The sequence below is a fragment of the Hippichthys cyanospilos genome, chromosome 2, assembly GCF_059441005.1.
Source record: "Hippichthys cyanospilos isolate Australia breed blue-spotted pipefish chromosome 2, RoL_Hcya_1.0, whole genome shotgun sequence".
NCBI classification, from domain to species: Eukaryota; Metazoa; Chordata; class Actinopteri; order Syngnathiformes; family Syngnathidae; genus Hippichthys; species Hippichthys cyanospilos.
The window spans coordinates 12,500,520-12,513,839 of NC_142370.1; the positions used below are offsets into that span (position 1 = coordinate 12,500,520).

The 13,320-nt window shown below is 38.3% G+C and overlaps 1 protein-coding gene across 1 annotated transcript; it reads left to right on the plus strand.

Annotated features, from left to right (window-relative positions):
* Nucleotides 1–2,007: 2,007 nt before the first annotated feature.
* Nucleotides 2,008–10,621, plus strand: mmp9 (matrix metallopeptidase 9). The gene is made up of 13 exons (XM_088407734.1): nt 2,008–2,217; nt 4,099–4,337; nt 4,668–4,816; nt 5,523–5,651; nt 5,729–5,902; nt 6,238–6,411; nt 6,682–6,855; nt 6,970–7,125; nt 7,212–7,404; nt 7,476–7,618; nt 8,711–8,861; nt 8,940–9,043; nt 10,056–10,621. Exons 1-13 carry the CDS (start codon nt 2,077–2,079, stop codon nt 10,163–10,165), a joined length of 2,037 nt encoding a protein of 678 aa, XP_088263860.1. The 5' UTR covers nt 2,008–2,076; the 3' UTR covers nt 10,166–10,621.
* The last annotated feature ends 2,699 nt before the right edge of the window (nt 10,622–13,320 follow it).

Below are 13,320 nucleotides of genomic sequence, written 5' to 3' on the forward strand. Positions count from 1 at the left end.
TGTATACATTTTTGTCACACAGAAAACCCTGTCTTATTGATTACAAGTCTGTGATATAGTATGGGAGGAGACCATATACAAATATTTTTCAAAAGTTTTCATCCCTTCCACACAACATAAACGCATTTAAACTCAGAAAAACACATTCGCTCAAGTACTCCTAAATATCCATTTTAAATCTTTTACAGCGTGCTCTTCCTTTGAGCAATCTGATACTCTGTTAGGGGACGTTAACTGTCAAACAAATGACATTTAAATGTTGTTTACTGAAACACCAAAATGTTCAACCAACCAATATAGGTTGTCTGCTCTGTGGAAACAACTATTACCGCAGCTTTTCTGCTTCTCCATTTAAATTTGGGGGAAAAGAAAAAAACAATCCCAATGTAATTAAACTTATTTCATTTTTCCAAACGTCACATTCTACATTTACTACATTTCAATGAACAGGTCATGCGCCGCAAGGTGTTTTTTTGACAATCTTGTGTATCATGCACATTACCCGCTAGCAACAAATCAAACAGATTTTCGAAAGTGACAACAAAGTTCTTTTCAATATCATTCCGTTATCTGGTTCCAAAAATATCGTGTGCCAATGTGTTAATGTTTAAACACAATTGCAAAAATATAAAAAATAGAGAGCTCAAAGGCGTCAGCGGTGCTCTCAATACGCAAATCTCATCTGCAGCTTTGTTGAGTCATACTGCGTACACAAGCTTAGAAAAGATCACAAAACCAGCTTGGATTGTGAAAGAAATGAAGCATGGACCAGACAATGAACAGTAACTTGCTTTTATGGACCAACACATATACATTATAAAATCCCATGATAAATTTGCTTGGAGGGTCCGAACCTGCCAACTGCAAATCCACATGTTAAACACTATGCTGTCGCATATTGTAGAAATCTCTATTGTGGTGACTTGTGTCATTTTGGTGATGAAGTCAGCTCAGCAACATGTTGCATCAATGCAATGAAGAAGCTCATCATTACAAATGAATTACAGAGAAAGAGGAAGTACTATTACATGAGATATGCTTCAGACTGAAGATAAGCAAAACATTAGCACATCCAAAAGTGTTGTCTTGTGTGTGTATGTGTGGTTGTGTATGTATATATATATATATATATATATATATATATATATATATATATATATATATATATATATATTTATATATATATATATATATATATATATATATATATATACACACACACACACACACACACATATATATAATAACACAAGGTATGTATCACAAGATCGGGATTTCTAGAATCTTGTGATTTAGAAGCGTGGTTCAAGTGTCCTCCAACAGTCTGACAATACCAAAAAAGAAAACAAAAAGGGGAATACTACCAAAGATGAGTGGAAAATTATACAAAGCTGAGACATTTAATTCACGACTAGAGATAGACCATTGTGGGGGTTTTTTCAGGGCTGATACTGATGTTGTAAAAGAATAAATAAACTCAATTTCCCAACTTTGTTAAAGATTCATTAAGCATACATATGCTTAGTGAGTAACTTTTCAGATTTGCGTGTTTTTTAATAATAGTACATTTTTAGACAATATCCAGCTTTGTTGTCAAAGTTCAGAAAATTGAACTATTTTATTAAATTGAACTATTTTAAATGGATTAATCTGCCATCAGATCCTACAAGAGAAAGGCCAATACTGATCTATCTCTACTTGCAGCTATTTACATGTTGACATGAAGAAAAACCAAATATGATTTTTCAATGTACTTTTCCACAAGCGTCCACCTACTCCCTCTAAAAAAAAAAAAAAAAAAAAAGACAAATACTTCTGTTGTTGTTGTTGCAAAGTCAAATGTGAATATTTTGGAAATTCCCTCTGGAGTCAATTGCACTGATATGTGTAGAGTGCTTGAAGTGGGAGGGTTGAGGTTAGTGAAGGGTGGAGAATGAGGTGAAGTGACTAAGAAGCAAAGTTGCATATAAAGGCCGGCAAATCTAAACAAGGACACAAGAGCGGCGAGACGCCAACAAGAGAACCACTCGACGGATTGCACAGTTCAACTTGGCTCCCACGCAGACGGGCGCCGCCATGAGATCCTGCGCTTTGCTGGTGTGTCTACTCTGCGGCTTCGGCGGGACGAGGGAAGGATGGAGCCTTCCCCTCAAGTCGGTCCAAGTCACTTTTCCAGGAGACATCATCAAAAACATGACTGATATGGAGCTGGCGCAAGTGAGTAGCAGATGGTCTCTGTTGTTTTGATGAGAGGGTTTTCACAAAGCTGTCAAGCTGCGCTGCCGAGTGGAAGCAGAAACTAATCACCTGGCGGGCGCCGGGTGCGCCCATTCTGATGGGTTTTTTTGTTTGTTTTTTTTACAAAAATCCAATTTTGAGTTCAGAATTCAGATTTTTTTTAATCATCCCCTCCCCTCTTTCTTATAGAAAAAGAAAAAAGAAATATTCATTAACACGTTCTTTCTTTCCTTTTAAGCAATTGAATTAAAAATGAATAACTTATGAATCAAAAAACAACAATCATAAATGTCGGTCAATCACACTCAACTCTCTGAGTTCTTTTGCACAAATCAACAACAAAAGGTGTTTTGATCAATACAACATTTTGTTAAAATAAAAAATGAACGGGAAAAATGCCTCGTAATTAGGTTTATTTTGACAAAACTTATTTCTTTGTGTTGTGATAACGTATTTTGTAATGTCTTTATACATGCTCAATCAATCAAACCCCAAATTGTTACTGCAATTTGTTCTTGTCTAAACACAGCATTCTGGTTGATATTGTTTTTGCAAAACATGATCCACTTGGTTGATATCCATCTCTAGGGGCAGCTGTTTTGTCGCTTGCTGTCTTCTAAAAATAACATCAAAGATGTTCAAAGCTTTGGTAGCAACAAATCATGCCTGTTTACTATGTTTGGTCATGTGACGTTGACAAGCTGCGCTGTTAAATGGTCATTAACTAAGAAGGATAAAAAAATGATCGGAATATTGTGTTGTATTATTGTAAAGAAATTAATTTGGTTTGTCTTGCCCTTAAAAAGACACACTGCTAAAAGAAACACAGTTAAAATCACAAAATGGCATAAGCTGAAGCAATACTATCTCTGATTTTTTTCTAAATGATGCAGTGAATGACAAACTTTTCAAGCACATATTTTAGGTGATTTTATTTTTTATTTAAATTATTGAATTACTTTTAAAACGAGCACTTTATCTTTGGCAATGTTGTGAGCTTTGGACTGATTGTCCTCCTCAAGGCTCAAAATGATTTTAATAATGCTGTTTTGAATTTTAAGCGGAATTAAACTTTTTTTTTTATTTTTATAGTCGACCATAGATGTCAGAAAAGCCACTGAGTCATTAACACTGACTGTGCTTTTTGTCACCCATCGCCTCTCTGTTTGCAGTCCCACTAGTACAAGCAGAGCACTTATACTACTTATACTTACAAAGGGTCAAGAAAATTCAAAAGTTCAAAAGTTTTCAAGAAAACTTGAAAAAATAAAATATAGTATTACATGAAAATGTTACAAAACAATCAAACGAGAGTGCATTCACTCTCCCAAAATCTTAAGTCTTTGCGTTTCTTCTTGTTTTTGCTACTATGGTGATGCTTTGCTTTGCTGTAATGTAAATTAAATTGGTATTTTCGATACAAAATAATATAACGGTATCTATATGCATATATTCTTTATCCTCTGCATTGGACAGTTCATATTACTGGAGCCCATGTACTGTATACTGCCCCCAGATGGCCAACGCATCAATGCGGAAAAGAGCAGCACAGTGCCCATTAAATTAAAGCAAAAAAAGTGGCAAAACGTTTATTTTCCAATTATTCTCTTATATTAGAACCGTATTTTTGTATACATTTATTTTTAGAGTGCTATTTTTGTTTTCTTGCTTTTTATACCACTCCCAAGCAAGTATGAAATGCAGATATGTTACTGTGTTATTGGCTGTCTGAAGAATAAAACACGATATTTCTGACCTCCCAAAACGGTAATTAACTACTGAAACGGACAATCCGCCCAGCTCAGCCTTATTTGTTGGCTTGAATTCTGCATTAAACGTCTTCTGCCCACCTGCACACAGAGTTACCTGACCAAGTTCGGCTACATGGAGAAGCTGAAGCGCAGCGGCTTCCAGTCCATGGTGTCCACAACCAATGCCCTAAAGAAGATGCAGCAACATATGGGCCTGGAAGAAACGGGTCAGCTGGACACGGCCACCTTGGAGGCCATGAAGCAGCCGCGCTGTGGCCTTCCTGACGTGGCCAACTACAAAACATTTGACGGCGATCTCAAATGGGACCATCAGGACATCACTTACAGGTGAACGGAGAGACAATCACTTGAACGTCCATGCTGTTTGTTTTGTTTTTGTGACGTCGCTCAATTTTTCATTTCTAGTTCTTCTGCCAGAATATTATACCACTAAAGACAATGGACATCCGTATAGAGGTTAACCAAAAAAAAAGGCACACAATATTTTAAAAAGCACAATTTAGCAATAAGTTAGTAAATTGAGGTTCCAGTCAATGTTCTCTTAATTTGAAAAGAAAAGCACTTTTCCTGCCGCGGCTTACAAAGCATTACATTTTCGTTTTTTTAACCATTTTCATTAAAATGAGAAAAAAATTGGTGCTCTTCCTTCCCCCACAGAATCTTGAATTACTCTCCAGACTTGGACATCTCCGTGACTGATGACGCATTCGCCAGAGCTTTCAAGGTTTGGAGTGATGTCACGCCCCTGACGTTTACTCGACTCTATGAAGGGACGGCGGACATCATGGTGTCGTTCGGAAAAGGCGGTATGTGACACGCGATGCCACTGATTTGATCTTTGGGGGCATTACAATGCTAATTGTTCAAATCAGAGGTCATCAAAGTATGGCTAGAGGGCTACATTTTTCAATGGTTAAACATTACGTCCTCTCGTATTGGCAAATGTTTTGAATTCTTTATAAGACCATTTGTCATTTTACTCAAATAAAGGAAACAGGGACAAAATTCTGATTCCTGGAAAAAACTGTAAATATTCATGACTATTTGATATACAAATAGCTTGGCTACTATTTGGCATTTCTGTGTATTCTTTTGCAACAAATGAAAGTTGAGGAGCTTTTTCTTGCTGAAAATGGTCATGAAATTTCCCCACCAGGTTTTACTAAGTACAGCCATTTTTAATTTCTTGAGAACCGTAATTTCGATGGAAGATACCACTGCATAAAATGATGGCGTTTCCCAACTCCAACGAAGCTCAGATGGTTGTATTTCACTTTCCTCTGCACTATCAAAAGATTTTTATCCCCAATTTCAAAATGGTGGCACAGGATCGAAAATGACATAAAAATGTAGGGTTCTTTTTCATTTATTCAAGGAAAATTTCTAGTGGTCTGGTGAAATATCCCAATCCTTTTCCAAAGCAGGACTCACTATAAACATGCAAGGATCACATTGACCCATGACCAGGTTTTGGCCGACAAAAAAAAAAAATAATTCATTGTCATGTTCCAGACCACGGAGACCCATACCCCTTTGATGGCAAGGATGGCCTCCTGGCACACGCCTACCCGCCTGGCAAGGGGATCCAGGGTGACGCCCACTTTGATGACGATGAAAACTGGACGCTGGGAAAAGGACCAGGTAGTTGACCCCTTCCCGCGCTGGCCTTGTTCTACTGTACCCTTGTGCGAATTGCACTCTCTCCTCTCTCCAAAAAGTGGTAAAGACTCGCTTTGGGAATGCCGAGGGTGCCTTTTGCCGCTTCCCCTTCACTTTTGAGGGAAAATCCTACACGACGTGCACCACTGACGGCCGCACAGACAACCTCCCGTGGTGCGCCACAACCGCTGATTTTGGCCGAGACAAAAAATATGGCTTCTGTCCGAGTGAACGTGAGTCTGACAATCTGAAAGCTGTTATACCCGTTTTGGAGCCAGCCTATTCATTTTTGTGCACTGCAGTGGACATTTATTTTTGCTCTATATCTTTTGACTCACTGGAGCTACCCAATGCGCAGTATTTCCTCATGTGCTCAACAGAGGGCATCCTGGCCTTTCTAATGATTTCTCCTGTGTTAACTTTGCTCTCTTGCTGAAATAAAAAGGACACAACAGCAGACACGAATTAAATAGGCTGGGTCTCAGGAAGATTTATATATAAAATAAAAAAAATTGTGTATGTATAACACAGTTGCGCTAACCCACTTTGTTCCACCTCAAACCGACAGTTCTTTCCACTTTTGGAGGGAACGCCGACGCCGCTCCCTGCGTCTTCCCCTTCATCTTCCAGGGGAAGGAGTACAGCAGTTGCACCACGGAGGGTCGTGAAGATAGCTACCGCTGGTGCGCCACCACAAACAACTTTGACCAGGACAAGAAATACGGATTCTGTCCCAACAGAGGTATGTGTCCATTTTAGGATTTTTTTTTTTTTTTTTTTTTACGTACACTGTATTGGGCTTTTTGGTCTCTATCTTTTGACTCATGGGGGCTACCCTACCACGCCCTAGTGTGTTCAGTAGAAGACATCCTGGCCTTTCTATTGATACCATGTGTTTGGGGGGGATACAATTCAATTTGCTGTCTTGCTGAGACAAAATGGACACAACAGCGAACACAAGAGGTCAGATCACCAAACCTTATCTCACTTGTTTGTACCTCAACCTGAATAGATACTGCCGTATCCGGCGGGAACTCCGAAGGAGAGCCGTGCCACTTCCCGTTCACCTTCATGGACAAGCAGTATGACGCGTGCACCAGCGAGGGCCGCGGTGATGGCAAGCTGTGGTGCGCCACCACCGCCAGCTACGACAGTGACAAGAAATGGGGCTTCTGTCGCGATAGAGGTGAGAAATGAAAGGAGGCGTACGTTATTTCCTCCGAAGACAGTGGCAGAACTAGGGCGTTGTAAGTTTTCGCTGGTAAAAGCAGCACTTCATCACAGTGCAATTCACTTACAGGTTACAGCTTGTTCCTGGTGGCTGCCCACGAGTTTGGACATGCGCTCGGCCTTGATCACTCCAGTATTCGACAGGCGCTCATGTACCCCATGTACACCTATGTGGAGAACTTCTCTCTGCACAAAGACGACATTGCAGGCATTCAATATCTCTACGGTAAGGCAAGCAGTACCACAGTCCAAGTGTTTAGCATTCAAAGTGGTGTAAGATATGTTTACTGAAACGTCTGCTGTTGTTTTCAGGCCGACGGAAAGGCCCGGCGCCCACACCTCCTAGACCTACGACCACCACCACCACCACTACCACCGCAGTTGTCCCTGAGCCAACTACCACCTCTCCACACCCCGTGGATCCGACAACTAAAGACATTTGCAAAGTCAACAAATTTGACACCATCACCGTCATTAAAAACAATTTGTATTTCTTCACTGACGGGTAAGAGGAAAGAAACTTGAATCAGTCTTGAGCTAGTTCAATATGCTCACAGTTTGCGTTTTGCTTATTAGATATTACTGGAGGAAATCCGGCAGAGGAAATAACGGCGAGCTCAAGGGCCCATATCGAGTTTCTGAAAGTTGGCCGGCACTGCCCACAGTCATTGATGCTGCCTTTGAAGACCTTCTCACCAGGAAACTGTACTTCTTTTCCGGTATGTAAACTTCATGTGTTGTACATGCACATACAAAAGCCCAAAAGTAATGTTTCCCTTATCATAATGAGCAGCAGCTGAGCAAGTGTGCAGACACTTGTTTTCAACTAGACTGGATTTTGTAGCCCCAATACACGATTCTCTGTAAACCACATTTCCCAGAGCAGTGGTTCTCAAACCTGTTTTCAATGATGGACCTCGATGAAGTATTTTTTTCAGCCAAGTACTACTCAGCAACCAGCGCAAAGCATTTTTGGATGAAAAAGACAGGCTGATCTGCCACAAAATGGTGTCAATGAAGACCATGTGCATCCAGACCAAATTGAACAAAATAAAGGCATACAGTATTTTTCAAAGGAGTCACTGTAACACAATTCAGGTTTAAGTTTATTCATGTTATAAATAATTTGCTCTTAATTTGAAAAGAAAACTTACTGTCCCTGTTACATTAAAAGGTATTTAAATAGGTGTTTTGGTACCTACAGAAACATTGTTAAAATCTCACATACCCCCTAAAGTGTCTTCACGTACCTCATGTAAGAATATATAGAATATAAGTATTGCTCAGCAGACACCATAACAAACACCAAGCAGTTTTAGCATATGATAGCAACAGATAATTTTCACTGGTTGTGCTTAGTGGACTTTATATACAATTTATAAAGAATACATACATTTTATCCTTGTGATTCACATACAAATACATATGTTTGTTTTTAATATTTCAATTGATATTTGTTTCATGGACAATCATTGAATGACCACTGTGCATAGGAGATGGGCTCCCTGACACTCTATATTGACCACATCACAGGACAAAAATTTAACAAACTATTTATACATACATTAAAAAAAAAAAAAACTGAAACTCTTGTCTGTCATTAATTTTAGCTGAGTACAAAGCTGTTATATAATTGGTAACTGGTATTATTTTATCTTGTGCCATCTCCTGGAAGAGTATATAACCGTTCTGCCTGTTATTATGCCGTCGTTTTGGATAGATAATCTGAGGAAAATTGAAAAAATCATTTTCAGACCAATTTGTTGAATATGCCTGATGTTTTTTTTTTGTTTTTTGTTTTTTTTTTCCAGGGCGCCAGTTCTGGGTGTACACAGGACAGAGCGTCCTGGGCCCACGTAGCATTGACAAGCTCGGCCTGCCTGCCAGTGTGAGCAAAATAGAAGGAGCACTGCAGAGGGGAAGATCCAAAGTTCTGCTCTTCAGTGGGGAGCAATATTGGAGGTCAGTTCATATGCACAAAACCACTTGAAGCCATCCCAATACGTCAGCTTTAATATAATTTTTCTTGTGTCGATACAGGCTTGATGTGAAGACGCAGATGGTTGAAAGGGGCTACCCGCGATACACACACAATGCCTTCGGCGGCGTACCCAGTGACCCCAACGATGTCTTCCTGTTCAATGGTAAATGCCGTTCTTACTTAAACGTGTAGATGAACGTCAGTGGCAAAGTGGCAAGTGTTGCATGTAGTGACTACCAAGTCTGTTAGTTCAATGAGGGAATACTGCTCTGCAAATGTTTAGAATAGCTTAAAAGTAGTGTTCAAGATATTTTGACAAGTTGGCCCTGTTGTCCTTGAACACATTTTAAACAAATCTACTATCATTTGAAATAATTGTATGTTTTAATCTATTTTAGAACGTGTAACTGGTTTATGGGCCTTTTTAAAATCATTTTACTATGCTGTAGTTTTTAATCAGGTTTTGGATTTGACTTGATTTACTTTGAAACTAGTGTTGATCAGCTATCAAACTGTCTTCAATCTTCTTTCAAATGGATTTTAAATATGTCATAAAATGTATCTAATTTGAATGGATTCAAAATTATTAAAACTCTGTTCTCAAACTTGTTTCGAACTCTTTAAAACGGATTTAATCTATTATAGCTCATTTTCAAACTGCTTTTTATCAGCTTGTTCAGACTCAAACAAACTTTTTTAATTTACTTATAAACATGTCCTTTATTTTAATATGCTTTCAAAAATGATCTTGATCATCTTTTACCTGTTTTCAAACTTGCATTTACACAACAAAACCGTTTTAATCTGCTCTGAAACCTACTTTGATACAAATCTTAAAACAGTTTTGGAACTAATTTTATTGTACTTTGAAAGAAGTTGTAATCTGAAACTGTTTCAAATCTAGTTTCAAATATTTTCTCTTCTTGAAACTGCTTTTACTGTGAAACTATTTTGTCAACATTAAGAAATCTTTTTAGCTTAACTCTAGATTTGTCTTTGTTTTGAACTGTGGTAAAATCTTACCTTGACCTGAAAAATATTTTAAAATGTATCCTCAAACTATTTTTAATCTATTGTTGCATTTAAATTGTGTTAATTTTTTAAACCTTCTGCACCACTGATTGAAGAATTCCAAACCTTGCTCTCTTCATTCAAATGAAACATGTCTCTTTCAGGTTACACCTACTTCTACTGGGACCGTTTCTACTGGCGCATGACGCCCAGCAAGCAGGTGGACCGCGTTGGCTACGTCAAATACGACCTGCTGCCGTGCTCCGATTCTTGAAGCGCTCGCTCGGGATGTGATTGAAACACGCTTGCAATCAGGGAAAGCGTAAATCAGCGTTTACGTGGAGTGCCCGATGACTTCCTGGGTCATTGGTAGGCCGGCCGTCACTGCTGTGACACGCCATTGCATTGGCCTTTTAACACATTTCAAACAGCACAATCCTCGATGTGATCATAATAACGGCCAACATTGAAGGCCAATCATTCAAGACCTTTTTCGGTCCAATTTCAGGTTGTTTGAATAATTTATACAGAAAGTGTCTGACAGGTGCAGACTTTTAACAGTATTTGATTGTTTAGTCATATGTAGCCATCTTATTTTGTTTACTTGTCTTTCTTTTTTTAAGGCTTTGAGGCCAAAACTTGCACTGAATTACAATGCATGGCTCTTTCACTTTAAATTATTTATGTATTTTCTTACCTTTCAATGCAATAAAGATTCAGCTCGACACCAGTTGCGGAGGTACTTCATTTTCCCAGTAAACAATTTCCATTAGTTTATACTGCATTTTCAAATTACAGAGCTCAATCGACAAATACTAAAGTTTACTATCCATATTATTTTAGAAATTAAACGCTCAACAACATTTTTCCAACTTGAATATTAACAGGTAACATGAATATTGTTGCAAACATTTGTCATACAAAGGTTGATGCGCTTTACAAGATTCATATGAAGTCCAAGTATTAATGTAAAAATGTAAAGTATTAAGTAGTAATGGATCTTCAAGCTAGTTTGCATCTACTTCAAAACTTGTCTTGGGCTACTTTAAAACAGCTTTTAGTATATTTATTTTTAATCTAAAGGAGATTTATCGCCTTTGTCCTTTATTTCTTAGCCCATATGCTCAGGCGTGTTGCATTGCCATCTTGTGGCATAATCTCTTTCTGCATTTAAATTCTTTTTCACACAACAATGAATTGCAGTATAAACAGCTGAAACGGCAGCGGAAACTCCGATGAGTAGGATCTTTGGGGCCCCGAAGAGAAGTTAACTGGGCTCCCTCATTTAATGAGTGTTTCACATCATTTTAATAATTCAATAAAAAAGTAAACAAATTAAAAGCTTTTATTTTGCATTAACACCTACTAACACATTCAATGATGCTGGGTATTTCAGTAAGTTATCACAACCCATAAAATACAAGTCAGATAAAATGCCTATTATCTTCTAACAGACTCATCGTTCAAAATATGAATCTTTAGACATCATTGGAGATTGTTCTGTATAAAAGTGCTTTCACAGAAACAAGTTGGCACAGTACGAAGTAAAAACGACTCTTGCATTATAAATCAGAAATACAATAGGCATTTTAAATAAAAAAATACAAGGGTGAGTGCATCCCCAAAAGAACTAGTGTATTTTCACAAAAACAAATCGCCACTACACTGTAGTACGCCGCTAGATGGCACCCGAGCTTGTCCACTTTTTGCTCTGTGCTAACATAAACAAAAACATTTGTATTTGAACAGACAAGAAAATGAACAACATAAAGAAACGTATGCATGAATCGAGCAAATTTAAGAGCGTGTACGAAACTGTCGTGCTGTACCTCCAAACATCACACATCACGTCACTCCTTTTAGACATACTGACACTTATTCAAACACATCATTGGATACGTGTTAGTGAATGTTGTGTCTTGACACATACAGTGCAAGTGTTATGAGCGAGGCTCCATGGAATTAGAGATGCAAATGAGTTCACTTGGTGGTGCTCACGCAAATAATATGTTGGAACATAAAGCGAAACATTTTACCCCTTTTCTACGAGAACCACTTCGTGGCCGCAAATTCTACTGAAACACGTTGCTCGCCTAAATCAATCAAATTAAATGCCCAGTCAGTGGCGATAGCTGATAGCTGACCAGTGCATCCAAATGTATTATCGAATCAGCATACTTGTAGATTAAATACTAAATGTATAGAACATTTTCCCTTAAAGACATGGGTTATGTATTTGCACCTGTATATATGTATATATGTATATATATATATATATGTCTGATAGGCCCTATCAGACGGTGGGCGCGTTGGGAAATTCTTTGTGTACAAACACTTAAACGCCTCACAGCTGTTGCGCACACAATAAAGTAGCCGGATATGGTCATAAAATACATCCGGTGATCCCTCATTGATAAGAGCTACCGTTTACTTTCGTTCGTGTGTCGTTATCTTATGTAGAGTAGAGGAGTAAACGGCAACGGAAGAAGCGAACTCCTAACAAGTTCAACTTTTTTTTTTCCTTTTGATGCATTGAAACTGAATGACGTGAGAGACAAGTGAGAATGGTTAGAAAAAGTGAAAGCCACCATGATTTGGGGGAAGCTATCTCATGGGGTTTTTTTCTCTAAAAACTTAAGTTTTTGCTCATTTTGCTCAATTAACATAGTCTCCGAGCAGAATGACACTAGCCAAAAACGGTATTGCTTTGGGGCTCTTTTAGTGTTTTTTTTTTGTTTGTTTGTTTGTTTTTTATGATTTTATTTTTTGCAAGCACTTGAGAAACATGAGTAGATTCAACCAACAATGTTACCTATGTTGAGGTGAGTTGAGGAGCACCAAGTAATATTTTACTTTTTTGCATTATCAGTAGCAGGGCGGTCTGTGCATTTCACACGACGGCCTTAAGTGAATGGACCACTTATGCACAGGCTTTTTTTCAGAGCATTTCAACATCAATAAACCCGCGTCAGCAATTAAAGCTTATCATTATACTTGCCAAAATTTAGAATAAGTCATAATCATTTCAAATTATTTGTCCACAAAGTTTTATGAAGTCCACCAAGGGCAAGCATGCTTCAACAAGATTGTACACTAACTTATAAATGGCAATTTTATATTAGTGTCACGTCAGCATGGGCATGGTGAGTTGGGTTGGAAGGAGGAAGGAACAGGACCCCAAAAATGTAGGAAAACTGAGAAATATGTGGCTCAAAAAGTAAGTTTTAACAAGGAAATGAGGCAGGACCGAACAGGAGCAAAACTGGATGGACAAAGTTTCACCAGACAGGTGGACGAAATCAAACTAACGAGAACGCAGACAATAAGGGCAGACGTGAGTGGAACAGAAACTTGAACAAAACCCCACAACAAAAGCCAAACAAACATTACAACTGAATATGAATGACATAAAATGACAAAATGAAAGTC